Consider the following 27,202-nt stretch of genomic DNA (forward strand, 5'->3'; position numbering starts at 1 on the left):
AAGCCACGCTCGGGGGGAAGACACCCGTGGGTGAAAACAGGCCCGTACCTGCGTGCTTGCAAGGTGTTCGGCACACGGTAACAAGGTTAAAGCACAAATGCACAGACAGATTGTGATTTCTCAATCTCAGGCTGGTTTTGAAGCCTTGGGGTCTTTCTGGTTTTCCCTTTCAGAGATCGGTAAGGGAAGATGTCAGTGACATTGTTGTTGCTGTTATCTTCACATAAAGGGAGGCTGGGAAGGGGGAGGCAAGGAGATTTTCACAATTACAGCTTTCCTGGGATTATTTGGTCTCATTCTATCATAATCAGATTCAGGGGATTACCAGTTGTTAGTTGGGCTGGTAGTTTCATGTCAATTAATTACGCCCCGCGTCATTTCTTCCAGCGATTCAGGGCCAGCTGCTTAACTCCACGATTTCTACCTACACGCACGCTGCAGAAGCAGATGTCAAAAGCTCCGCCTGTGCCTTTTACATCTGGAGATCTTTTCCGAAACCAAGGTGCAACACCCCCTGCCCGCCCCACTGAAGCCGTAAGGGGGAGATGCAGATCGGAGCAGCCCCAGGCATCCCCCCTGGACCCCAGCCCACCCCAGGGTCCCCCCCAGCTCATCCTTGCCATGACCCCCCGGCCCGGCGTGCACGCAGACGAGGCTCCAGCTCCCTCCAAACCCCTATTATTATTATTATTGTTTTTTTTAACCTTCTTGGGCCGGCGCGAGGCTAAAGCAAAGTGGCGTGCCCGCTGGGGTCGTCGTGGTCCACGCTGTTGAGGATGGCTGTCTGGTCTTCGGGGAGCTGCCGGTGGCAGAGGTCGTCCTTGAGCGCCGAGAGGCGGGCGAAGGGGTCCTGACGAGGGTGTCTCTTCTTCTTGCGGAGGCAGACAGCTTCGTCAGGCCACAGTACCTGAGAGCTGGGAAGGTGCTGAACCTGGGAGGCAGAGCCGTCTGCGGAGGAGAAGAGGCAGATGGGTGAGAGCCAGTGGTGCCAGGTGTGCCACAAAACAGATTACATCAGGCTCCGGTCCTCCGCCCCTGTGCCACCCCAAACCCTGTTGCCTGAGAGGTGGGGAAGGGGGAGACTTTGGCTGGAAGGAGAAAGGGTGTTCACAAGGGAGGAAGGGGAAGGTCACCTCGAGGGGAGCGGAGAGAGGAAGAGAGGTCAGGATGGGGGCTCTGCCACGTGAGAAGCAGGTTGGGCAGCATGAAAAAGAACACAAAATCCTAAAGAAAGCCGCTAGAGATGGGTAGATGTTAAAGGATGGAAGAGGAATGCGGTTTGGAGCAGGGGAAGGACAGTGCACGGGGCAAGCAGCCATCCATTTGGGAGGCAGGAGCTGGGCAGGAGGGAGCCCAGAGACCAACCCAGTGCTGGAGCCAGCGGGGACCAGCCTGAGCTGTCCACGGGGCACCGAGGGGACGCTGCTGGGGACCGTGAGGTCCTCACACTCACTGGATTGTTTTCTGTTTTTCGAGGAGCCCTTGGATGACTTTTTGGGCTTCTTTATCCGCTGGTATTTCAGAGCTTCGAGCCTCTCAGGTGCAGCAGCGTCCCCGGACGGAGATGGACGTTTTCTAGAAAGGAAAAGCAGACACGCGCCGTCAGCGGCTCCGGGCCACGCTCGGACCGTGGGGTGTCCCAGGCGGGGGGCGGTCGACCCCAGCCAGCTCTGCCATGGAGAAGGAAAAGGTGAGAAGCCCGGGAGGAGGCAGCACGGCCAGCCAGGCATGCCAGGCACACGCTGCAGGAGACGGGAGGCTCCACACGTGTGTGCCACCGTCCCCTCCCTCGTACCCCCGGCTCGGCTGCGTCACAAAGTCCAAGTGCGGCACCCGGCTCACCTGCCTGCCACGCCGGCACCGCTAGACACAAAGGACGGGGCAGATCCCATGTCCGATAAGGCATTTTTGGGAAGCAGTGGGAAACCCCTTAGGATGGAGAGGGAGGGGGAGACGGAGAAGCAGCACGACAGCCCCGAGACCGGGGCCGTGCGCGACACAGGGCGGGTGACACCGGCGCAACAAACAGGACGGAGGCAGGGATCCTGCCTGGCCCCGCTCACGTGGAAAAGAAGAAACAGGGCCACACGACAGACAGGGACACGAAGGGCACAGCTGGGGTCGGCACCTCGCTCCCAGGTCCCTGGGAGAAGCGACAACAGAATACAGCAGCACGGGAGCTCCTGCTCTGTAAATCCAAGATGCCAGGAGCTGGATGCTCTGGCCCGGCAGGACAGGGCGCACCAGGACTCAGAGACAAAAACAGCAACAAGATTTCATTGCAAGGGACAAGGAGGGGGTTTGCACAGCAATATCTCTGGTGGGAGAGTCAGTAGTTAAAAGCAATAGTTTCCCAGACTTAGTCCCCAGGTAGCTGTTGTACAGGAACCTGCTCGAGGTGAAGTGGTCTCCCCTTTGCAAAGGGCTCTCGCTCTATTTTCCTGCACTGTACCTGTTTTTCCCTGGCCTAGGAGCGGAAGGTAGGACTGCTGTAGAGAGCAGGGCAGTAAAAGAAAACCTTTTCCTTAGGAGAGCAGCTGGTCCAGCTCTCATCTATAACACATCACAGCATCCCCCCTCTCTTCCCCCTGAGTTTTACTTTCATGTCTCTCCAAGTTGCACAAACACCTCAGGCCGCACAAGCTGAAGTCTGAGTCAAGGCAGCCAAGCCCCAGGCCAATCTGAGTCAGAGCAACCTGCACACAAGGTGCCCAGAGATGGCACGGGGAGCATCCACAAAGTACCTATCATTGCAACAAAGCCACCCCCTGAAGCCAGGTAGAGAGGAGAGCCTGGAGATTTGAAGCAGCGTGCCTCCGACAAGCGTGCGCTCACCCTGTCCCACCCTGCAGAGAAGGAGATGCACACGTCTGGTCCAACAACCCAGGCACTGCAGGTCAGTGCTCAAACCTTGTCACCAGGTCAGCCACGCAGACAGAGCTGTCAGATAGTGATGAGAGCAGCTCCTGGGTCTTCAGGCTTCTGTGATCGTGGCAGGGCTCAGACACCAGCTCATCCCATCCCCTGCTCGCAGCCAGCATGCTCCAAGTCTCCTCCTCCAGCACCTCTGAGGCTGTGCAGGGCTCCTCATGCCTCCAGAGCTATCGGCAGCAGAAATCTGGAGCTCAGCTCTTCCCCAGGGCAGGTTCCAAGTCAGCCACCAGCAAGGAGCGAGTACGTGGCACATCCCCAGCACAGTCACAGAGCGACTCAGCAGGAACAGGAGCCCACATCTTCTAGAGGGCAAACCCTTCTCAACAGGCTGACATCCACCCAAACACAAGACGCTTTTCTTCTGTTCCCACTTCATCACACTTCGGATTATTCACTCCAGGAATTCAGATTATCCAGTCCAAGAAGGCAGGAGCAGCAAATAACCACGACAGGCTCAAAACACAGGGCATGCTGAAAAAAGTGTGCATAGGACACAGCGAGGAGCCCCATGACAGCAGCACCAGCAAGGCACTCCCACCTTCCCCTTTTGACGCTGCTGCAGATGAGGAAGGCGGTAAGAATCGAATGAGAATTGTGGCAAGGATGCCAGCTAGGGCACTGTCTGAAAATACCAACAGGTTTGGGCTATACGAGCTTTTTATGTAAACCAATGAATGCATTGGCAAGAGCAAACCCAGAGCCAGGAGTGATGTGACCTCCGAGAAGGACAGGAGCCCTCATTTCCCCAGGGATTTGGGGGGAGCCTCTCCAGCAGAAGGCTTCCCTCTGGAGTCTCCACGTGTGCCACAAACCACCGGTGTGAGCACGGCTCGAAGGCAACGCTTTCCATTCAAGATCCCAAGCGGCTGCTGGATCAGCTCACACTTCAGCTGGAGTGGTGCAGGCAGAGAGCTCCCAAGGGTTCCTTTCCCCCGTGAGGAGCAGAAGGGGTTGGTTTTTGAAGATGCACGTGGCTACAAAGCCTCTCCCTCTTGCTATTAGCTTTGGAGAGCACCAAGGAAAGCGCAGCATAATTTGACGAAGCAGCTGGGGATGGCAGATGTGATGGGAACCCAACAACTGGGGTATAGAAAAGCCCCTTTCATGCCTCCCATCGCTACAGAGACATCAAGGCGTAGATGAGATGCTCCTGGAGATCCTCTCTTCCAGCTCCCAGCTGAGCAGCACATCAGCCCAAGATGAAGCACCTCGTTAGACGAGCTGGTAGTCCCGCCGGCTGGATCCACGCAAGCCTTCCCTTGTAGGAAAGACATTTACAAGCTTGTACAGCCGCTGCGCTTAAATGTGTCTTAAATGTGTTCTTCCCAAGGCCCCAGCTGCCACGTGCTGGCAGCCTCCAGCAAGAAATGCTGCCAGCAGCAGCTCCCAGCTCTGCTGGGGCTCTCCCTGCTGACTTGCACCAACGCTGCCAGCCGCTGTGCTGCACCCTGGGCACGTGCTGGCCTGGAGAAAGACCGCAGTGACCCAGAGAGCCAACAGCATGGGACATCCCTGCAGTAGTTCCTGCAGGAACGTTCAATAGCAAGCTTTATTTTTTCATTTTATGCCCACTGGGCACAAATAACCGCACACCAGTTGCATTTGGGCAAGTACATGGTCAGTCACAGCCTCAACTACTCCAGCTCCAGTCCCGTGCCTGCGGAGCTCACGTGCACCAAGCCCTGGATGCACGAGAGCTCAGAGATCCTGCCACTGCCCATCAGCATCCCTCTTCCACCACCCAAACAACTTTATTTCTATTGCTAGAGCTCCACACGTAAAAGTCTCTCCCTCTTTCCATTCTTTTTTCTTCTAAGGAGCTGCTAGTGACTGTGGCATGTTGACAAAACCAGACAGATTCACGCAAGGGATTAAGAGGAAATTGCCTGGAGCTTGTTTCCACTAGTTCTCCCTAATTGGGCTTGTATTTATGCACACAAATATCAACAGCGAGCGCACTGAACCCATGTGTCACTATAAATACTGTCTGACCTCTGGCAAGGAAGAGATGGAGAGGAGGACGAAGCGCTGCTACTCACCAGCCAAATTTTATCTGCTCTACCCACCCTTTATTCCTTCAAAGGTCTCCGATTCATTCGAATTAATTTTCATTTCGAGCCCAGCCAAAAGCCTCTTCCTGCCCCCAGAGCTGGTGTTTTGGGCAGCTGCCCGTGCGTGAGAGATCCTGCCCACCGACAGATGAGAGGTTGAGGGAGGCGGGTGAACTTCTGGAGACTTCAGTGCATTGCCAAGCAAAGGAGCTTCAAGAAACACAAACAATTTCCTGAGCCTTCTGCGAGATGCCACGAAACATCCAGCACAGCATTTTCCTCAAGTCCTCAAAGGACAGCCCTTCTGAACGAGAAAGGATCTGAATTATGTGGTCCTGGAGAGGCTGCGAAGGTACTGAGGGAGCTCCAGGCACCCCAGGACAGGAGGTGGCTATAGGGAGAGTTACCCCGACCACGCATATCTCAGCTACGTCTTCTTCAAACTTTTTTCCACATTCAAAGCAAAGATGAAGGAAGAAGGCCCCTGAAAGCATCACTACTCCTTTTCAGCCCACAAGGGGGAACCCATGAGAAAAAGCAGGCTGTGACATTCAAGGACACGGTGCGTGATGTCCCCTGCCTCCTCCTCTCCTTGAGCCAAGACAGCGACATCCAGGAACAGCTTGGACACGTCAGAGCATCCTCTTGGCCATCACCAGAGCCCACCACGCCCCAGCCAGGCTCCTTCAACCCTTCATCCTCCTCATGCGAAGCACCCAACCTGCCTACACGAGGCTCCATCTCGAGCTTGAGTCCCGTGGGATCCCACAAGGTGTCCTGCAAGCGAGAATTCGCCCTCAGCCCTGAGGTGGTGCCATCCCGGGACGCCACCACGCATCGCTTGAGATCCTTGAGCATGAGCAGTGCTGGAGAAACACGGCGGTCACAGCCCCTGTCCCCAGAGCACAGCCACGGCACCGGAGGGTGGAAGGGGCTGGTGAGAGCGGGGGGCACACCGGAGAAGGGGGGGGCCCTCCTACAGGTCTGCAGACAGCACAACTCGGCTACACCACGGACTCCACCATGCTGACGGGAGAGGAGCAGGGAGGAGAGAGGGCGAGGGAAAAAGGGACTGGAGCGGAGAGAGAAAATGGGGATATAGTCACGGGGAAAGCAAGTGGGGAAGAGAGGAAGATAAATGAAAAACAGGAGTGAGAAAATATATAAAGGAAAAAAAAAAAAACAGAGACTGAAAAGAAAGAAATAATAATTAAGAAAGGAAAGAAAAACGCACTCAGACAGGAGGACTCACAACTTCTCCAAGCGGGAGGAGGCATGAAACACATGCAGAGGATCAGCACATGGACAGTCTTTAAAGGGGAACCTGGTTGCTTTCAAGCGGGGAGCGAGGGCTGCTGCTCCTCCCGCACGCCTGGCGCCGCCGTCCCTGCGTCACCCGAGGCTCCGACGCACCCGAGCCCGCGAGCTCCCGGTGTCAGCAGCACTGCCCCGGCCAGGGGGGGCCGGGGAGACCACCCAGAGCAGGCTGCGATGCCGAGGGGCGCGGGGGCTTGGTGCCTGGTCTGTGGTTTTTGGGTTTCCCTCTGCAGGGAGGCAACAACGCCCTCTTGCCTCTTCGGGGATGCGTTGCCGCACGCTGCATCCAAGCAGAAGATGAAAAAGTGCTCGTGCTAGCCCACAAACGGCGTTATTTATCCCTGTTTGTCCATAAAAACCACCCAGGCTTCAACCAGCGAAAGCCACCGTGCAACAGCTCCTGCTCCCAGCACCACCGAGCTCGCAAACTGCCTCTCCCTCCCCTCCTCTCAGCTTTTATTGCTGCAGTACAGAAAGCTGGCTGCTCTAGTACAAAATCCCCATGCTCTGCATCCACTGACAAATTTTACGACCCCAAATCATCAAGAAATTACTTGGCTGGGCTCTTTACGGGATTCCTCGCTTATTAGAGTGAGATTTATTTTCCTTATGGCTTCTCTTTTTTTTTTTTTTTTTTGGATAATGACTCTGGACTCGCTCCTGTGACTCCGAGCAGGACACAGGGCTGCTCCTCAGCCAGCGTCCTGCTGGATGATGGGACCCTGCTCCCCAAACCCCACCAGCTCAGATGGGAGCAAACTGGGACCTGTGCAGGGACCTCAACAACTGGGGACATGAGCTGGGGCTGAGCAAGGCCGGGCTGATGCTGTATTTGCTCAGGTCTCCAGGATTAAGGGAAGCATGGGGATAAAGACGACACAAAACAGCCACAAGGGCTTCTCTTTCTCGATAAGTTTGGCACAGCCCCGATGGTTTTAACAAGGCTCAGCAGGAACTTTGCATCGGACACCCTGCTCTGGGATCACCAGAGGAGAACAGAAGGTGCCAAGCGCTCAAGAGCTTTGGAGACCGCAAGGCTCAAACCTTAAAGGGTTTTACTGTGCCGAGAGGTTTTTGGCTCCTCCATGGAGCACACATCCCATACCTGCTCCCATCACCATGATCCAACACTCCTTCCTGCCTTCTGTTCCCCACTGCTCTCCCCACCCCAGGACAAACCTCTCCGTGAGCTGGAAGAATTCCTCTCTCCTGGAAATATCCACCCCATTTCCCCAGGCACCTCACCTCCCTGTCACAGGGCTCCCTTCCACTCCTGCAAGGCTCCTCAGGGTGTTCAAGGAGCATCAGCCAGGACCTTGACTCTTCCCATCCAAGGCTGCAAGCTTCAGTTTTTGAAGACCAGTCCTAAAAAGGCTTGGGCATGGCCAGGCCCCACAAACCATCCCATCTGCGATCCCAGCTCTCCTTTTATAACCAGCCTGGCTGACAGCGCAATGGGTCAGTGTTCTGCTTTCTTGGGTTGGGAATGAGATTTATTCCACCTGATTTTATCAGATTTATTGAAAAGGGGGAAAATGTAAAAGTTATCTGCTTATAGGGTCAGGAAACCATCTCCAGACTGCTCCAGTGCTGCTCCAGGGATGCCCGTGGCCTTCTAGAAAACCAGCCCCACCAGGGGAGCCCCGGAGAGGTATTTTCTTGGGAGAATCTTTCCAGATTTGCTTAGGGCTGTTTAATTACAACTGGGTCAGAAGAAGTCTTACAGATTTCTCCAAGGAGCATTTCAGAGAGGGAGGGCTTTCACTACAACTACATTTGCCACAGGAATGATGAAACACCTCGCCGGCGGCCTCAAACTGTAGGTACACTGCTGCCAACCATAAAGTCTACCTTGAAAAAAGGCTTCTCTCACTTTCTATGATAAATAAACCTTGGAAAGAAGAAAATAGATCCAAGGTAACCAAAAATCTCCATTTTCTGGAACAGAACTGGGGACTTATTCTGGAGCTGCAGCCCAGGAGCACCATTAGGAGCTGGCTTGCCCTGTAGGAAGTTATTTCATCTGGCTCAAGGTGCAGGACTCCAGGCTTTGGAGAAAGCAGGTCCCAGCACACGCCTCACCAACACCAGCCCTGCCAGATCCAGGGGTGCCTCCTAGCATCATCCTCTGCCAAAGAAGCCACAGCCATGGGCAGATGCCAGCTCGGCGAGCCCCAGCACACACACGCGAGCATCACCACGCCCAACACAGCTGCACCACCGGGCTCTCCAGCCACGCTGCCTCCCCAAAGGGAGAGGGGAAACCCAAAAGCCACAGAGACTGTGCGTCCAGAGGTGTCGCCTAGTGTTTGACAATTCCTTATTCCCCTTTAAAGGAAGAGATGGTATTGGAAAAGCCCCTTCCATGTCCCCTCTCATGCCCCGCTCCCGGCCACCCTCCACAGCGCCCACACCATCCTTTCGGACATGGATCACCCTTACCTATTGAGCTGAGGAGAAGCTTGTCTCGACAACACTGCCCAGATAGCTGAGATTAATCAAAAACAAAGCAGTTATCAACACCCGCAAGGAGCTGAGCTCCGCAACACATCAGCACGTCAACAACTCCAAAGGAAAAAGGAGGGAAAGAAACCGAACTGAAACACAAACGAAACAAGGCTGGAGAAGAAAGGGGGAAAGAAACAGAAGAGAAAGGAAAAAGAACAAAAATAATAAATCGACGAAGCGAATGGATACACTGCATAAAAGCACGGACAACAGTGCTCTAACACAGACTTGTCCTGCACCTGGAGCTCCTCGGGGCGCCCTGGCTCTGAGACTGCGTGGAGACATGGACCTACGTGACCGTGCGTGCCTGCATCGCTACGGATCTGCCTTCCCAAAAAAGCCACGCAGAAGTCATCTCAGGCTCCTTCAGGTCTTCTCCCTCCCCGGCCTCTCCCGTGAGCCCTCCTGCACCCTACGCACCCCATCCCCAGCCGTGCCGGAGGGATTTCCTAAGGCCATAACGCTTCCAGGTACCAGAGGGTGGGAGTGAAATGCGGAGGGCACTGCGGGGTGAAAGGCTGCCTCCCCCCTCCCCAAAAAAACACGGCTCTTCTCCGAACGCCTCCGACCGCGCCGGCACATGGGGCTGGGTGCCCCGGCTCCACCGCGAGCCGAGGGGTTCGGCCCCCCCAACACAACAAGCCGAAATGAAGCGAGACGAAAGGATGGAACGAAAGCACGGCTACGGGATCTAGGGTGCTGTGAAAGAGACGGAGGGAGAGAGGAGAAATACAGAGAGAGAAAGACGCTTTTGCCTGGAGCAACCCTGGTACCTGGAAAACCAGCCGCTACTGTCTGTCTAGTGCAGCCACATCCCTCTTTAGGGCAGGATCTGAGCGTGCCGGCGGCCTCCTGATTTCCGCTGGGGTTTTTGGTTTTGTGTGTTTGTTTTTTTTTTTTCCTCTCCTGACATGCTGCTGGTGGGGCTAAGTCCTCGATCTCTCCCTGCCCGCGTCCTGGGGCTGCAGCATCCCTTTTGCAGATGGGGCGGTGACTTTTATAGCTGTTTCTGTCATGCATTAAAGCTCTCTAGACTCCGCGGGAAGGAAGGAACAGAAGGAAGACAAAGGCGCGGCGGCCCTAACGTTCGAAGAAAGCCAAGAGCCAGCAGCTAGAAGAGGAAACAACCGCCGGTGACACCAGGACACTTACCTAGGCGAGCCGGGAGCCGGGCCCGGTGGCCCAGGTCTTTGCCAGCCTGGCAGACAGCCCGCAGCCCGAGTCACAGAGCTCCCGGTTCCCACGTGAGAGGTCGGGGAGGAGGAAAGCGCGCCGGCAGCACCGGGAAGGCCGCCTGCCTAACCCCGAGCCGGCTCGGGCAGCGGCCATGCACCCTGCGCCCGCAGCACGAGCCTCTTCAGAGCCACGTCCTAGCAAAGCCCGCGGGACGCCATCTCCAAAAGGGATGCTGCAGCGTACCCAGAGCGACCCTACGAGTTGGGATGATGATGGTGGGGAAGGGGCAGAGGGACTGGGGGGGTGAGGTGGGGCAGGAAAGCCGGGAGGGGGCCGGGGGCAAGGGTTATTTTTGGGCGGGGGGGGGGGGGGACCACGGGGTCTCACGCACTTACCCCGAGGTGGCTACCGTTGTCGATGTGGGCTCCGGTCTGAGGATCTCCTCGCTAGCCCTCGTCGGAGAAGGGATGTCTCCGAAAACATCCATGGTGTCCGCGGGCAGGGAGGAGCCCTGGGAGCCTGAATAGCCGGTGGCCAGGGGGGTGAAGGCCGTGGCGGGTCGGTAGCTGGGGCTCTCTCCCCGGCTGCTCGGCGCGGGGGATCCGGTCGACGGCGTGGACTTGCGGGAGAAGCTGACCGCCGCGGGGGGCTGCAGGGTGATCTCCGACACCTCCGCCTGCTGGATGAGCCCCGGCCGGGGCCGGGCGCGGGCGGTCAGCTCCGGGGAGCTGTTGCGGGAGCTGAGGGGGCTTTGGGTCAGAGGAGAAAGCCTCGAAGGTTGTAGCACCACCTGATGTAAACTGGGCTCAGCCCTCCTGACCTGCCGAGGGCTGGGCCGAGGTCGGGGTTGGGGCTCGTACCACCTGGTGTCCAGGCTGAATGTGCTTGTGCCGCTGTGGCCGACGGGCTCGGACGGTTCGTGGTAAGGCAACACGGGTATGCCCATACCTTGACTGGTATGTCTTAGCTGCCCTTGACATCCCATGGGTTGCATAGGTTTGTCCTGCCACTTGGTGGTGGTGGGGGGCACGGAGGGTTGGCCCCTGCCGGGTGACTTGCCAGTCCAACTCTTTGGTGCCTCCAGGGGCAGGATGCCCGGGTAGGACGCGGGGACGACCTGGAGAGAGGAAGGGGGCGGCCCCCGAGGAAGACAACCGGTGGGCTGGGAGCCCTCGGCCGCCTCGCACTGCTGGAGCTGGGGGGGGAACGCCGCGGGGGACGCCTCCAGGCTGCCGAAGGGGAACTCAGCCCTGCCCCAGGGCTCGGGGGACCGGCCCCCCGTGGGGGTCTGGGCCAGGGGCAGCGTGCTGTTGGAGGCGTTCTCCCCGTTCTCCTCGGGGATGGTGGGGTGTCCGAAGGGTCCCTCGGGGTGCAGAGGCGGGGAGGACATGACCGAGCTGAGCGGGCTGACTTCTGGCATGTAGAAGGGCGGCGGGTCCACCTCCCCGGGGCTGCTGCTGCTGAGGTAACCGTAAAATTGGTGGTGGAAAGCCCGGGGGGCCGGTGGGCGAGCCTGGCCGGTGGGCTGCAGGGCGCCGGGACCCTCCAGCGCCCGGTGGAACCGGGGGCTGTATGCTGGTGGCTGAAGGTAGGACTCCTGGCTGGAGGACAGAGGGGTGAGCTGGGCTTTGAGGGCCGTGACGGAGGCGGGGACGACGGGGTCGTCGTTCTCCTCGTCCGACTGCCGGAATTCGGGGTACATGTCCGTCTCCTCCACGAAGGGGAAGCCCTCGATCCGCCGCGTCTTCAGGGAGGGCTCCATCTCGGCCGGGTCCATGACGAAGCGGCCGTCCGGCCCGCGGCTGATGAGCTCGATGGGGGTGGTGGCCTCAGCTTCGGCCTCCGCCTTGGAGACGCTGTACTTCTTGCTGCTGATGGCCCGCTTGGTCTTCTTGTAGAGGGAGAGCTCCTTCTCCTTGGTGGGGCTCAGCATCCGCTTGGCCTGCGGGCCTTGGTCGTCGGAGGACTCGGAGGGGGGACGGAGCGTGCGGATGCTCTCGGGACTCACCTTGCCGGAAGACAACCTGGACCACAGGGGAGAAAAACCGAGAGAGGGGGCGGTCACCGAGGGGAAAGGAGCCCTTCTCGCCCAGAAGAGCTGCTGGATCCGGAAAACAAAGCATTACCGGCTCTCCAAGGAGGAACTGCTAGAAGAAATTTGTGGGGACTACCGAGACGGCAGAGCCTTGCCCAGCTCCAACAAAGGCTGCAAGAAGCAAGTGGAAGAGAGGAGCCAGAAGCACCACACATCATACCTGCTCCTCGGGTACACCATCCCCCTTAGGGCAGGCAGTTCACTCCAGTGCCTTGCAACAAGCTCCACAGTCCCATCAGAATGGGAGACAGATCCAGAGCTCACTTCCAACTCCTTCAAAAGTTTTCTACGTTCGCCTGAGCTACCCACACCTGGGAAGCCCCCAAGAGGAGGTGCTCCCCGATTTCTAGGGCTCCAGAGGGATGGCAGACAAGCATCCCCTCCTGCAGACCTCAGCATCTCACTTGGAGCTGCCGACAGATGATATTAAATCAACTTTTTCCCCCATTCTGAGTACTCAAATTTAAGGCTGAGAGCCTCAAAAGACACAGAGGTGGCAAGGGAAGACAAACATCAGAACAGCATCCCTAGTCAGAAAGCCTTGGACAAACAGGATTGAAGGGCAAAAGGTAGCAGATCCAACAGAGATGGTGTGGGCACGGTATTTCAGTGCCGTGGACGAACTGAAAAGAGCAAGACTAAGATCCACCAGCACTGGGACATTTTGCAGCTGTCCAGGAGACTAAGCATAAGGAGTCCACACCTCAGACTCTTTCTTGCACTCACATCAGGAAGATGTTCCCACTGTTTAGTACCTGTAAGTGCTTTTGACAGGCTCTTAGAGTTGTGGCCAGTGCAGCATCACAATCCACAGCCTTTGGGCACACGTGGAAAGAGGCTTTGGCAGGAGATTCTTCATGGGAAATGACAAGATATGCAGTTAAGAGTCTGAATTTCCCAAGAAAAAACAAACAGCACAACTCAAAACTACTCTGGGCTTGCATGAAGGACTCCGTACGTAGCAGTAGCCCGTTTCCTGAGGAGCCACTTCAAGCCGGGCGTAATTCCTTTCCACCTGGTCAAGGTGTACAGATCCACCGGTCGTCCCTTAAAGTCTTAAAGTTTGCTGTGTTTGTCCCTGCTGCTTTCTGCTCCAAAGCCTGTTTGTCTCTTGTGAACCGTTCTGTTCCCACGAGTTCAGGGAACACGAAAACCAAACCACCAGAAGCAATAAAACAAGGCCAGACATTTCCATTTGACCTTTGCAACAACTGTAGAAAGAGGCACCTTGAAGACCCACAGCCTGGTGCCGCATCTAAGACAGATACTTACGGGGACTCCAAACTCTTCCTGCAGTGGGTTATCGAGAGAGGAGGGTCTGGAAAAGAATAAAAAGGGGAAAGAAAGAGAACGCTAAGGAGGCGCAACAAGACAGAGACAGACAAACAACATCACAACCACAAAAGAAGACACTCAACAAGAGGCCAAGGTTTCATCGCTCCAGTGCTTTAATGGTTGCTGACAACACACGGCTCCCGTCACAGTTTCCTATCAGTGCTGCGGCCGCAGTCTCACACGCTAGAGGCGAAGGAGCCCATTCCCCTGCCCTCTCCAGCTCCCCAGCCGCCTGGACGGGTGGTGGTTTCCCTACCGGGCGCTCCTGCAAGGCGGCTGCAGTCCCAGCTTTAGGGAAGCGGGGCGGCGGAGTCTCCTTCATGGGGTCTTCTCTAGCCTAGCGCAGCCGTCGGGCACTGCCCGTGCAGGCGAGGCAGAGCCCAGCACCAGGGGGACCTCGGGGAGGGTCACGGTCCCCTCCCCGGCCAAGGGGACATCCCAGCCCTAGCCCCCAAGCTCTAGGAGTTGTCACCACACCAAAGCACGCCCTCGGACATCCCAGGCTAGGGTTTCTCTGCCGCCTCTTCACCCACCCTTCCTCTCCCACTCCCGACCACGGGCGCTTTCAGGCACAGCTGGGGGATGAAGTCAGGGCTTCACCTGAAGACGCGCACGGGTGGAAGAAGAGACAGACAGGGAAGAACATTACCACCACAACACAACCAGGGAGGAGGAGGAGGAGAGAAACAACGAGGAGACAGGAGGGAGGAGGGAGGCACGCCGGGGCCGGGCTCACCTTTCTTGCGCTTGAGTTTGCGTTTGCGTTGCTTGTTGACGAAGCAGGCGGCGAGTGTGCTGAAGAGGATGGCAGCAGCCAGGAAGCAGATGGTGGCAACGATGCCAGCCAGCACCGGGCGGGCTAAACCCTCGTCCGTCAGGTCAGGCTGAGGGAATACGTCTGGGGAAAAATTAAAAAAAAAAAAAAAACAACAGCCATCAGGTGTTAGACACGCACGCGCTCCTGCCTGCTGCTTCTCCCTAGGGGATCAACTGCAGCCTGAAGGGCAAAGCTGTCTTGACGCAAGGCAACTCGCTCGCTCCTGGTACTGAGGATAACCTTGAAGCAGAAACCCTGCCTTAAACCGAGCCCACGTGGGGAGAACTGTGAACACTGCTGCAGGCTGACACTGAGTAATTTGGCAACCTCACATGAGATGGACCCTTTGTCTCTGGTGATGGACACATCAGGAAGAAGTGCTCACAGCACACAAATGCACGGTTATGCACGGATGAACACAGCTGCACAACACCCACAGTTATTCCCCTTCCTATAATAACCAACTGCAGCTGCAGCAGCACCAGGTACCTCCCTCCAAGCCCTCACCACACCACTCCACTGGCCATGACTGAATCAGAACCACGACCAGAGCCTATTTAGCTGCCTCTATTTGCAGACACAGGAGCAGTTATCGCATCCTGCACACACCAGTGCCCCTGCCACGCACCCGCACGGGGTCAGCGCGCATCCGTCCGCTGGGAGCACCGGCGCTCAGCCGCAGACAGCAGCCCAGGAGGGCCGGGACACACGCACACCCTGAGGCTGCAGCTGGCTCCGTGCACCCTGAGCTGTCAAACCCCATCAGAAACATCGTGCAAGAGGAGAGCAGCAGCTCTGGGAGGGCAGCGAGCAGGCTGCAGGCAGCAAGCAGGCTCCCTGCATCGCGCCAGCACCACTTGGGGGCAGAGAGAGACCGCTTCATTCCTGCGCGCAGCCGAGCTGGGCGGCTCCTCGTTTTTTTTTCCAGGAAAGCCATACTAGCAGGGCTCATCGCATCCTCTCCTCCTGCAGACCTTCCCTTACCATGGCCATCCCCTGCTCTGCCTGGCCCTGGCTGCAAATCGCTCCTCCGAGCTGCACCGGGGTGCAGGGGACACGCTGCAGCGAGTCTCCATCTCCTACTGCAAAGCTCTGCTGTGTTTTGTTGTGTGTGTTTTTTTTTTTTTCCCCCCCCTCTCAGACACCGCACTGCAGTGCTGCGTTTCCCTCTCTGCACCTTTCATTTCCATTTCTAGGCTGCGCAGCGCCCGGCTCCCCGCTTTGTTCTCAGGGCACCCCACAGAGCCGAGCTGCCCCTCTGCTCCGAGGGATGCCGCACCGCACCCATCGGGAAGGAATAAACGAGGGGTTGTCCTCGCCTGCTCTCAGCACCCTGCTCCATTCCTGCTGGGAGGGCCCCAGCTTCTCCCCCCACCTCCCAGATCTCCCCTTGGCTGTGGAAAGCACTGCCAGCATCAGCCCCTGCACTGCAGTGCTCATCTCCAGCGCTGAGTCCAAAACGAAGGCTTCCTGCGATCAGAGAGGCAGCAGCTGTGTGCTGGGACACTAACCCAAAGCCCACACCCATCAGCCCAGCTCACAGCCAGGGTTTTCAGGCAAAAAACACAAACCCAGTGCTCCCAACCCATGGCTGCTGGTGCACCACCCGGGCACAGCACCAGCTGCGGACAGCAGAAATGGTTCCACAGCCACCAGGCACAGGGAGGGAGGAGGAAGCAGCACCCCTTACCTGTGCTGGACACGCCAGCAACGTTACTGGGTTCGCTGATGAGATCCTGCATGACCGCCAGGACACGGAACTCGTACCAAGTGTCCTGAAACACCAAGCACATCCATCAGAAGGACGGCACCCCAAAAAGCACCTCCCCGGGGCCGCAGCAGGCAGTGCGATGCCTGCACGCTGCTGGAGCGGCGTCAGGTCGGTCCCCGCTCACCTGGGACAAGTCCTTGGCAAAAAACTCGCTCTCGGTCCCGAGGATGGCATCGTCCAAGATCTCCCACCTCTCCCCGACGCGGAACTCCATGATGTAGCGGTCGATGGGAAAGCTGTGGTTGGCAGGAGGGAGCCACGACAGGAGGACGCCTTGCTGTGTCCGGTTGGCTGTGAGGCACCTCGGTGGGGTAACCAACACCAGAGGCTCTGGAGTTGTTACAGGGAATGCTGCGGACAGAGAGGATGGGACAAGGCGCCTTTGAGGTGGGGATAAAGGAAGCCCAGAGGATGCTCTCCTCCCCAGGGTGGTAGCCACGATCTCTCCCTTGTATTTCAGAGCAGGAGCTCCTGCACAGGGTCTCCTGCAAGGTGCAGGTGAGCCTGCACAACAGCAGCGTGCCGGGATCTCTCCCACATGCTGGCACCAGCACAGACAGACCACAGCAGCAGCTCCCTCCTCCCAGGTCAGGACATGTCTCAGCACATGCTCTTGTCTCAGAGACACAAAGGCAGCTTTCCAAAAAGGGGAGGACTAAAGATGCTCTGACTACAAAAAGGGGCACAGCATCACAAAGCTTCCTCCTCCCTCGACCTACTTGTGAGGCAGCCCCCAGGCAGGTACCCAAGCACAAGGCCCTTTGTGATGCTCCCGCTCTGAGCTGCACGCAAGTGGCTTTGTGCTCTGTTAATAACTCCTGACCCAAGATGAACCTAAGGAAAATCTCTAAGGTGACCAGCACGGCTCCTTTGAACTGTCAGAACAAGCTTTTAGGTGTCCCGAGCATCTGGCAAAGCCCCCAAGTTTCATCCAGGACGCTCCAAAAAAATACCTCTGTGGCTGGAAACCACTGCAGCCAGCCACCAGCTCCATCCCAGCAGGCAGGACACGTGGCAAGGACCAAGCCCCCCTGCTCTGCAGGCCTCCTAAAGCCCCCTCACCCTCCATCCCATGTGTTTATGAGGACCCACCTAGAGTGTTCACAGTGACCACCTCACTGAAGGAGCTGGTGCCCAGCTTGTTTTGAGCCAAGACGCTGAACTGGTACGCGGTCTCCGGTTCCAAGGTATCCACCAGGAGCCAGCTGGAACCAGCTGGCACGGGGAGAGACAGCCAGTCGTGGGGGCCAAACTGGGCTCTCTTCACCCTGCCAAGAGAGAGGGGAGCATCCTCAGTCCAGGTGCCTCCGACCGGCAGGACGAAGACGCCGCTTTAACTTCTCGAGTGAAAATGGAGCCGTCCCGAGAGATGGTTTGGTTTGGCAGCAGCGATGTGCATGGACGCGGCGCTGACGCTCGCCACCCGAGAGCTGGCTCAGGGTCAGCGCACACGAGGACCTGGAGCACCATCCCATCACGCCATGGCACTGCTACCAGCCCTCCCTGCTGTCTTGTAGCCCCTGTGCCCTCAGGGCAGGGTCATGTACAAAAGCACGGCCAGCAGCCCCCCTCTAAGGGTTATCTCCATCAGATCCCAAAGGCAAAAGGGCAAATTTGGTTATTTTTTCACTTTAAGTGATGCAAAAGTGATGGTCCCCGTTCTCATTTATACCTCAACAATTCCCAAGCCAGAGCAAAGCAGCACCCCCTTAGCTGTATCCCTGCACACATAATCCCACAGGAGGCAGTTAACTAACTTACCGTTTTTGCCAGGGGTCTAACCCACAAACTCAGGGCTTTTTTCTGCACCCAGAACCATCCCACGCATCCACCTCCAAGTCATAGGAAGCCCCCTGGTGAATGAGCCCCATGTCTCAGAGCAGCACCCCTGCACTGTGGTGATACAGCAAATATCACCGAACCCCATGCATGTCCTAGAGAGATGCTCCAGCGAGCCCCAGCCCTCATCTGCAGGTTTTTGTCGTGTCCGCAGAGGATTTGGGAAAGATTACTGCAGCAGGCCTGCTCTGCATAGTTATGCGGGCACGTCTACGGCCATCAGTGAGCTGCCAGGGAAACCCACTGGGTAGGAAGAGCCGGAGCAAAGCCGAGTAATACCACTGTAAAGGGAGCAAAAGGTGAGGCAGCAGCAAGCTATGGAGAGAAGCAGGCTGGCAGAGAGCCATGCATGTGCAGAGTGCTTTGACCAAACCCAACAGCTGCGGGCAGGAAAGCCCCAAAATCACCACGGCTCTCGTGGGGGCTGCCTGTCACCCAGGTAGGTGACCCCGCAGTATTTAATCCCAATGCCATCGCAGCCCTGCTCCCGGGTGCTGCAGCGGGCAGGGAGTGCGGATGGTGGATGCAATGCTCAGCGCCCCAGCTGGGGGAGAACGCCCTCGCCGAGGGGGCATGGACACACAGATGGGATGCTCCGGTGGCCCTGGCTGTGTCAGGAGCAGGAACAGCATTTGCAGCAACTGCAGAAGCAGGAGGTGAAGCAATGCTTTGCTTGAGAATCCTGTACCACAGCATGGAGGAAAATATGTGACCACTGGCCAGCCAGCTCTCCAGATAGCACCAAAATAAAGCCAGGAGAGCAGCACCCAAGTGAGGAGCAGCTCTGTCACCTTCACCCCCATCCCCATCCCCATCTCTCCTGGGCTCTCTGGGCCCAAGGACTCCCATCCTACAGCCAGGACAAGATGGGTCTCTCCCTCCTTCTGGGGCTCCCCCCAGCACCCTGCAAATTTCCTAACGCCCTTCCCTGCCCCTGGCTGCCTCTCTTTTTGTGTGGGGGCTGGAGAAAAGAGAGCTGGGCAGGCGGCGAGAGCAGCAGCTGCCACCTCCCTCCAAGGTGAGGCACGTCTCAGGAGCAGGGAGGTCAGATCCGTCCTTCCCAAGGACGCTTTCAGAGGCAGCTACGTGAGGTCTGCACCGCTCCACGCGCTCCTCCCCACTCGCTCCCTCATTTTTCTCTTCCGCTCGTTCAGTTTCTCCCATCTCCTGTCCTCTGTCTCCCGACACAATTATCCGGCCCCACCGTGCGAGCGCTGAGCCTGCCCTCAGCCCAGAGAGCAGAATTCATTACAGGAGGCATCTCTCCAATCCCCACTCTATCAGCAGACCCCATCTGGGCAAATTAAGGAAAGGAAGGAGAGAAAGGGAGCGAGAAGAAAGGCTGAAGAAGCGGAGGAGGACGTCAGCAGCAGCCTGTGAAAGGCAAGGCGCCGGCCCCTCCGCATTTCAAAGGACATCCTTCAGAGGAGAAGGATGACGAGTGCAGAGCCTGGAGAAGAGCCTGACCTTGCTGCAGCTACGTTTTGCCCTCCCTGAGATGGGAAGGCTGGATTTGCCTCTTTGCTTTGGGTACCAGCAGCTAAAGGGAGCAAGGTCTCCTGGCCAGCACCGCACGGCGGCTGCTCGCACGCTCAGCTGGGATTTAGCAGCCCCCGGGGAGTCAGAGAGGAGGGAGAGATCGTTTCTGCTTAGTCACATTTCTTCAGGAGGCACTCTCTAAAGATTGCATTTGCCATCCTCTCCGTGGCTGCTAAGCTTCATAAACAGTTTATCTTGAAATTAGACGCCAGAGGCAAAGTTAACATGAATGCAAAGCGTCTCCCCTTGTAAGCAGAACAGAATTTGCTGGGGCGGACAGATGTAGTGGCTAGCACAAAAGGGAAAGGGAACACGGGAGACCCACAGCGCTACTGCTGCCCGTCTCCGAGGCACTGGAGGGGACTGCAGCGCCAGCAGCTCCTCTGCACTCAGAAAAAGGGGAAAAAAAAATGGAAAAAAGCTGCAGGGAAAAAATGGAAAAAAGCCCAGGGCCACCTCCACCCTCCCCATCCCTCCCATCTCAGGGCTGGGGCTCGCACCAGGGCATCGGGGGCTCTACCCCTCGCCACGGCACGGCCCAGGCACGCCGCCCATCGCCACCCGTCCCCCCCCGCCGCGGCACGGCCCCGCTGCTGGAAGCTGGGGTCGGCTAGGAAGGAAAAGAAGCAGAGAGCAAAGCATGCGGGGATGACTCACAGAGGGCCGTACCAAACTGAGAAAGTCTGCTCGTATCCACCGTCGTAGCCGGGCTCCCAGGAGACGTTGGCAGAGGTCATGGCAACCACTACATGCACACTGGTGGGGGCATGAGGGCTTGTGCCTGCGGGGAGAGAGACGGGTTGCAGCAGGAGCAGGGGCACGGGAGGGATTGCGGGCATTAATGCAGCCCTACAGCTCCTGGGAGGGATTTGCTTCCAGCCAGGATACGAAGGGGGGACTCCGAAATAGGAAAGCCTTTGTTTCATGCAGGATTTCTGCTAAGCCACACACGCAGGTGGCCAAAATAAAGGAACAGAGAATGCAGCACCACTGGTAAATTATGGTAAAGGGAGACATTGCTCATCACGGGAAGCATCCCTACCCCATGTGTGACAACCCAGGAGCACACAGTGCCTGCCACCAGCTGTCCCCAAGGCCCCGTGGCCCCCTCCTGCCCGTACCTACAACTGTAAGGTGAGTGCTGGCAGTAATGCTTGCGACGACGTTGGTGGCGACGCACTCCCACTCGCCATGGTCGTCCTTGCCGAGGGAGCGGATCTGCAGGGTGCCGCCGGGCAGCGTGTTGTGCTTGCTCCTGCTGGGCTTCCCTACCTTGGGCAAGGAGCAGGGGGAGCGAGGCAAAGAGAGGAAAAAAAAAAAACACAACTCAGCAGCACGCCGAGCAGGGCGAGGCAGCAACGCGGTATCTCAGCTATCTGCTCTCGGCTCCCCGCTCCCCACGAGGTTTCCCCGATTTTGAGAGAGGACCCGGCACGGCAACGCGAGAGACATGCGGATGGGGGCTGGTGATCACAACCCGGACACGAGTGGAAAAACCCCACGGCACTCGGATGGGCCCCGAGACCTCCGCAAGAACTCAAGTCTCCAGCATCCAAAGCTGAAACTGCCACCGCTGCTTGGGGACGGCGCACCAGCTGTCCCCAGAGAACACCCTCCAAGGTGGGTGCCTGTCCCCAGGAGATGTCCCAATGTCCCTTCTCGCCCCCAGCCAGCAGAGGAGAGGCAGGACCGCTCCTGGCAGAGGTTTTGGCAGGAGGGACCCCGGGGATGTGGGAAGCTGATGTGCACGAAGGTGCCTGGCAGCTCTCAAGCCGAGCGGAAAGGATGGATCTTGTAACAACTCGTGTTCCTGCCCATTATCTGAAGCTGTGCAAATCCCACGTCGCTCCCAGTCCTCTTCTGCTGTTTTTCATGCACGGATCCCACTGATGGGCTCCGGGGACCTGCAGCACCTGTACGCAGCCTGCTCCTGTGCAGGCGGAGCGGATGGGCACGGGGGTTAGCGGTGCCCAGCCCAGGTCTTGTGGGGTCCTTCAGGAGGAGGGAGGTCAGCTCTCGGGGGCTGGCAGGGAGCTCTCTTCTTTCCCTGGGAAACTCCTCTCAGCCCAAACCAGCCCTGGCTGAAGCCAAGGGAGGAAAAGCCCAAAGCCGTGATGTGAGGAGGAGGGCCAAAAAGCACAAAAGGGGTTGGAAAGAAACCTAAATAAGAAGGGGGTGGGGAAGGAAGGAAAAATAAGATCGATAAGAAAACTAAAAGAGCTAACAAATTCCAGGTAGGTCGCTTGAGATCTGCCCAAGCTACGGTCCTCCTTGTGCTGGTAGAACTGTGAATAGATGGAGAACCTCACGCTGCAGGGAACGGGGACGGTGCCCCCAGGGCGATGCAGGGATCCTGTGCTGAGGAGCCCTCCTGGGAGGGCTGGAAGGGGACAGGAGGCTTGGAGAGAAGATCCTGGCAGCGGGACAAAGAGCCCGGGAGGTGCCCTGCATTGTGGCTCTCCTACAGGCACAGCAAAGGTGGGAAGCAAAGGGAAGAGGGGAGTGGAAAGTCCTGGTGACACCACACTGCACCCTACCCTGCTCTAAAGGAACATCCTCAAATCACTACGTCCAGTCCAGCACGGTAAAACCAGCTTCTTCCCATGGTCTTCCAAGTCACAGGGCACCAAAGGAGGCACTGACAGGTCCAGGTCCTTCCCAAAAACTCAGCCAAGCCCCAGGGCAGAGCCCTTCAGACATGCCCCAGTGGCACATCCCCTCCTGCAGGACCAGCATCACTGGTGCCAACCTCACCAGCAAGAGGAGGAGGAGAAGAGGATAAGGGCATCCCAGCGAGGAAGAGGAGGAAGGGGCCGGGGCGGGGGCAGCGCTCAGCTTTGCAGATGCTGCTGTGAAGGTTTTTTGGAAAGAACTCGGTGGCCACAAGCCGGGCTCCCCCACCCACCTGCGGGACAGGACGGCAGTGGCTCAGCCCAAAGCGAAGCAGCTGTACCTGCAGTTTGTTCTTACCGGGACAGAGTGTGGCTTCTCTGTCTGCAATATTCACCAAAAGCCAAAGGCACTGCAGATTTGTCTGGCAGGCCGGGTACCTTTCTCCAGGCGATGATGGGAAAGGGGTCTCCCGCAGCAGCACAAGGAATCAACAGCTCCCTCCCTGCCTCCTGTCTGTACTCCCAGCCTGGTAGCACCGTGAAATAGGGGGGGTCCTGGGCAAAGGGAAAAAGGAAAAGGCAAGGAGCGTGAGCCCACACCACCAACATCCCCCCCAGCAGCTCGTGCCACCAGCTCCATGCCCCCAAACCCTCCCAAAACGAATTCATCAGTGGTTTGGGGAAGGCTGAGGTGCAGAAAGCGGGTGCTAACGAGGCTTTACGGCACGCAAAATTACACACGTGGAGGGAGGTTTTTGCTGGAAAGCCACCCAGCCACCTCGTTTAAATTTTAAGGAGGTAAACAGGAAAAAAAAAAATAACATCCACATCAGATATCAGCCTGATTAATCAGCTCGGTGGATGCGTGTATGTATGAGGAGGTTTGCAGAGCTCTGCCGTGTGAATCCCAGCAATAACACTCCTCACACGTGTCTTTTTGTTCAGGGAACAAAGCTCCTAACCCCAGCAGCGCCGATGGCTACAGCAAAGCAGCAAAAGCCCACGGAGCTTTTCTACAGCTTAAATCATCTTTTCATTAAAATCCTCTGCAAATCCAAGCCCGGGTCAGCAGGCCTGAACATTTTGTTGGCAAACAGGCCATCCCGGGGATGTGAACGATGCTTCGTCAAACCCTCCTGGTGCAGGGCTGCTAAGGCTCGATGCTACAGGCCAGCACCTTGTTTTGGTGTGGCACACAAGGGCCAGCACTTCCCCACTAACCTACGCTCATTAATGAGCAACAACTGCAGGCAGACTTTAAAAAAAAAAAAAAATAGTAATAATCTTAAAAATAGTCATAATCTGTGACCAGGAAGGCTCGCCCAGCCACACAGCAGCATGTTTTGGTGAAATGCTCACATCCACAGCACCCAGTTTGGAGTCCTAGCACCCAGTCCGGGGTCCCAGCACCCAGTTTGGGGTCCCAGCACCCTGCACACCCCAGCAGCCCCCCGGGGACACCAGCACATGCTGGCACGGCAGGCACGTTACCTTCAGTACCAGTCGGGCAGGGGGAGACTGGCCCATCGTACCCAGGGCGTTATAAGGCACACAGGTGTAAGTGCCGAGAGCATCTTCGGTTGCCTCCTCGATTCGGATCGACCCATCTTCCAGCAGGTTCCAGCCAGAGTACTGCAGCAGGGAGAAGGAGGCAGCTGCAGCGTCCTGCTCACAGCACCGCTTATTTTTCCTTCGGCCAACCCCAAAAACTAAGCCCAGGGTGGCTGGGGCATCTCCTGGAGGTGCCCAAATCACTTTGAAGTCCCACTCCCAGCATCCAAGCCACCTCCTCAAACACAGAGCAGGGAAAAGCAGGTGAGATCAGCCCGTGTGAGTGCAGACAGCAAGGAAATCCCCATCTCAGCCTTGGGTCTAAGCCTCTTTTCCAGTTAACCAGGAGACATCGGCAAACCCCGCGACGTGATTTATCCCTTCCAGGAGTAGATGCCTCAGCTTGAGCACAGACCCGTGTTTCCTGGAAGCACTGCTCTCTCTCCAAGGACTACAAAAGCAGCCTGGATGACTAGTCCTCGACACCAGCATCAGCTCTGGAGATGTCTAAAATCAGGCGAGACAAATGCCACCCACGGAGCCCAAACACCCGGCGGGCTCCCGTCAGCAGCGGTGAGCAGGAGGTGAAGGCACAGCTTGTGCCTGCTCCCCAGGAAGGATTTCCCAGCCCCGAACACACCGCTGACGCAGGGGTTTGTCTCGCTGATGCTCTCCTCTTTCTACACAGCCAGGCTCCAAGGGGCCCAACAGATTTAATGACGGCATCATACCTTAGGTAAAACAGATGGGTTCAATGATCTTCGTAGGTCCCTTCCAGCTGAACTACTCTACTGCAAAACGCATGCCTAAAGGCACGGAAGATTTTTTTCCTTTGAAAGCTCTCCTGTTTGGTGTTTATTAAAAAAGCCTCCTGTGACACAGACTTCCGTCTCTTAAAAAAAAAAACAAACCCACATCCTAAGACAAGCAGCCACGCAGCAAGGACCTCATAGGAGGGATGCCATGGCAGCAAGCACAGCAGCCTGCTCCCACCTTTCTATGCCTTGAGTAGACATTAAAATCTCCCTCTTCCTTCACTCCCTCCTTTTTAAATGATTTTTTTTAAATGCATCCTTCCAATTAACAAAAGGAGCCATTATGCCGCTGCAGGTGGGACATTTTGTGAGAACAAAGACGAGCTGCAGCTCCCCAAGCATGGCCACAGCCAGGTTTTCCCTGGCCAGAGCAATCCAAGCCCCAGCTCACACCTTTTATAAACTGGGGGGGACCAGGAGCCTCCACTCGGGCTCTTCTGCACCCCACGGAAGGGGAACTCGTCCCACCTGAGCCCTGGGGAGACCAAGGGCTGGGGACCCCAAGCCTGGTGGCACCAAGATGACCCCAGATGAGAAGCTGCAGGCACCAGCGACCAGGAACCCACACGGACAGCAGGCTTAAACCGACTGAAAACTCCAGATCGTTAATATTTAAACAAAAAAAAAATTAAAATACTGAGTGTTTTCCTTAAATATTTAATGGCTAATATCCTTGCTGAGACTATCAAAGCAAGATTATAGGAAGACAGAGACTTGTTAAAAGGGTCTATTAACCATTAGGTGCCCTTGGAAGAAAACAGGGCCATCGGGAGGTCATTGTAGAGGTCTGGGATGTTCAGACAGGCGCCGTGGGCTCCCCAAAGGAACCTAAATTAACTCAGATCAGGCTGCTCTGGTAGGAAAAAAACGGTGTCAGCCCATCCAGGGGCTTTCTCCTCTCTGGATATGAAGGTTGGGGCTCAAAACTTCGGGCAGAGACACCACAGACACCCCTTCCCCTCATCCCCCATTCCTTGTTGCTCCCTCACCTTCTCGATGCGCAGGGGCCGCCCGTCCTTGTTCCACTTGACCAGCGTGACCGGGGGCTCTGCCTCCACGGGGCAGCGGATGTACCCGTGGATCCCGATGGGGACGTAGATGACGGGGGGCATGTTCACCACGCGGGCAGGATCTGGGGGAGCAGCACCAGGTTAAGACCAGGACGGAGCCCGTCTCCCCCAACACCTGGCTGTATAGGATCAATATTGCTCGTGCAACAAGAGTCCAAACCCCAAATCTGAGTCCAGATCTCCCAGCAGCTGATATCTTCAGGCTTGCATCTACTGCAACACCTGGCACTTCTGGGGGGCTTTACTTGAACCCTGTGGGTTCCTACCTGGAGCTCATTAAGAGCTGCACTTCATTAAAAGCTTCATTTAAAAGGCAGCACCAAACACCCGTTCCCACACCCCGAGTGACACCGCCCCGCAACACGCTCTCGCCAGAAGGAAAAAAACGCTGTGGGCAAGCCTGGAGGCGCCTCCCGAGGCGCCGACAACGCTTCTGTTCCTCCTGCTGGGTACAGGGAAAACAACTCCGACCCAGCAAACAAAAACTGTTTTAACCCCAGCGCCCTAAAACACACCAAGGGCAGCAGCCGAGGCCGAGAAGGGACCCGCGGTCAGGCCGGCGTGAGCCGCTTCCCTCCTATTTGTTTGTACTCGCAGCCCATGCCTAATTGAGGCTGGGTTGCGTGGAAGAATCAGCCACCTCCACCCTTCCAAATAGGATGCAAAAAAGCTTAAAATATGTATCTAACCTCCCCACGTTTCACCACCCACGCAGCAAGACGTCTCGCAATCCTCAAGTCTAGAACGTGTCATTAACAGCGCTTCTAAGAGCTTTTTAATTAAATGCGAGTGGGTTGGAGAGAACCTAGACTTTCTTTAATAAGAAGCTTTTTTAAAAAAAAAAAGTTACTTCTAATAAGGAGAGCGAGTATTTCTACAAATCTCGTCTAGACACCAGCAGCACAAGGTTACGGGAAAATCCTAACGGGGCTTACGCTGCGTTGGGGAAGGAAATTGTTTTTTTGGGTGTGGCGTCCCCAAGCTGGGGCAAAGCTCAGGGTAAAACTATGGGGTTGGGATGGAAAGGATGGGTGCCAGAGGGGTGCAGGGCCCAGGATGTGCAGACCCATCCCATCTGCACCAGGGCAGGGCTATCTGCGAGAGAAAACCCAGAGAGGAAGAGAAATCTCATCCTGCAACTGATGGGAACGAATAAAAGTCAATGAGAAAATTCCTCGTGGCTTCTCCAGCCAAAAAGGGAGCTCAGAACCATTCCAGCTCCAGTTTGCTAAAAGCCTGCCCCAAAGCTAGGGGAAAAAAGACAATGTTCAGGGTTATTAAAGCCTGACACCTGAATTAAGACCCCCCTCATTGGTGTTTTTCTGGGGTAAAAGCACCCAAACTCGGGAGCCATGCAAGTTTCCAAAGCTGTGCGCACCGGCTGGGAAACGCAACCCCAACAGCTCCCCAAAGCCTCCAGCTGCCATGGGGCATCCCAGCACTGACCCCATAACCCAGATTAGGGAGCAGCATGCATGGGACTGGCTTAGGAAAATGCAATCAAGGGGTGGGGAGGAGGTAATGGGATAGAGAGGCTCTCTGCAAGGTCAGCAAGAACCCTGCTGCCATCCTCCCAGCTGCATCCTGCCCCTTTTCCTGTGCCCTAAGGGATCATGCAGGACCGCCAGCCCCAGCCCCTGTGGACATAGGGGTTTTCTCTAACAGGCAGCTCCCAGCAGTGGATCTACAGTCACAATCTGAAAGGTCTTCAGAAAGCGAGCTCCGAGCCCGCTTTGTTCGAGCCTATCCTTCATAATAAAATAAAATCACTA

At 56.7% G+C, this 27,202-nt stretch overlaps 1 protein-coding gene across 4 annotated transcripts in view; it reads right to left on the bottom strand.

Moving 5' to 3' along the window:
• Positions 1–609: 609 nt before the first annotated feature.
• The window catches only part of IGSF9B (immunoglobulin superfamily member 9B), a 41,116-nt gene continuing 14,523 nt past the window's right edge, over positions 610–27,202 (bottom strand). Inside the window, exons 8-20 of one of the 4 annotated variants that reach the window (XM_032202054.1) lie at positions 25,350–25,492; positions 23,486–23,626; positions 22,433–22,549; positions 20,504–20,654; positions 20,052–20,163; positions 17,097–17,272; positions 16,129–16,355; positions 15,924–16,008; positions 14,153–14,314; positions 13,354–13,399; positions 10,382–12,010; positions 1,454–1,575; positions 610–948 (exon numbers count right to left, since the gene is read on the bottom strand). In XM_032202054.1, coding sequence (XP_032057945.1) covers positions 725–948; positions 1,454–1,575; positions 10,382–12,010; positions 13,354–13,399; positions 14,153–14,314; positions 15,924–16,008; positions 16,129–16,355; positions 17,097–17,272; positions 20,052–20,163; positions 20,504–20,654; positions 22,433–22,549; positions 23,486–23,626; positions 25,350–25,492 — 3,335 coding nt within the window. In that variant the 3' untranslated portion in view covers positions 610–724. Of the gene's footprint in view, positions 949–1,453; positions 1,576–8,744; positions 8,791–10,381; positions 12,011–13,353; positions 13,400–14,152; positions 14,315–15,923; positions 16,009–16,128; positions 16,356–17,096; positions 17,273–20,039; positions 20,164–20,503; positions 20,655–22,432; positions 22,550–23,485; positions 23,627–25,349; positions 25,493–27,202 lie in introns of those variants that run through there. The other 3 variants (XM_032202053.1, XM_032202056.1, XM_032202055.1) reach the window with 3 other exon arrangements.

The sequence above is a fragment of the Aythya fuligula genome, chromosome 22 (assembly GCF_009819795.1).
Source record: "Aythya fuligula isolate bAytFul2 chromosome 22, bAytFul2.pri, whole genome shotgun sequence".
Lineage (NCBI taxonomy): Eukaryota > Metazoa > Chordata > Aves > Anseriformes > Anatidae > Aythya > Aythya fuligula.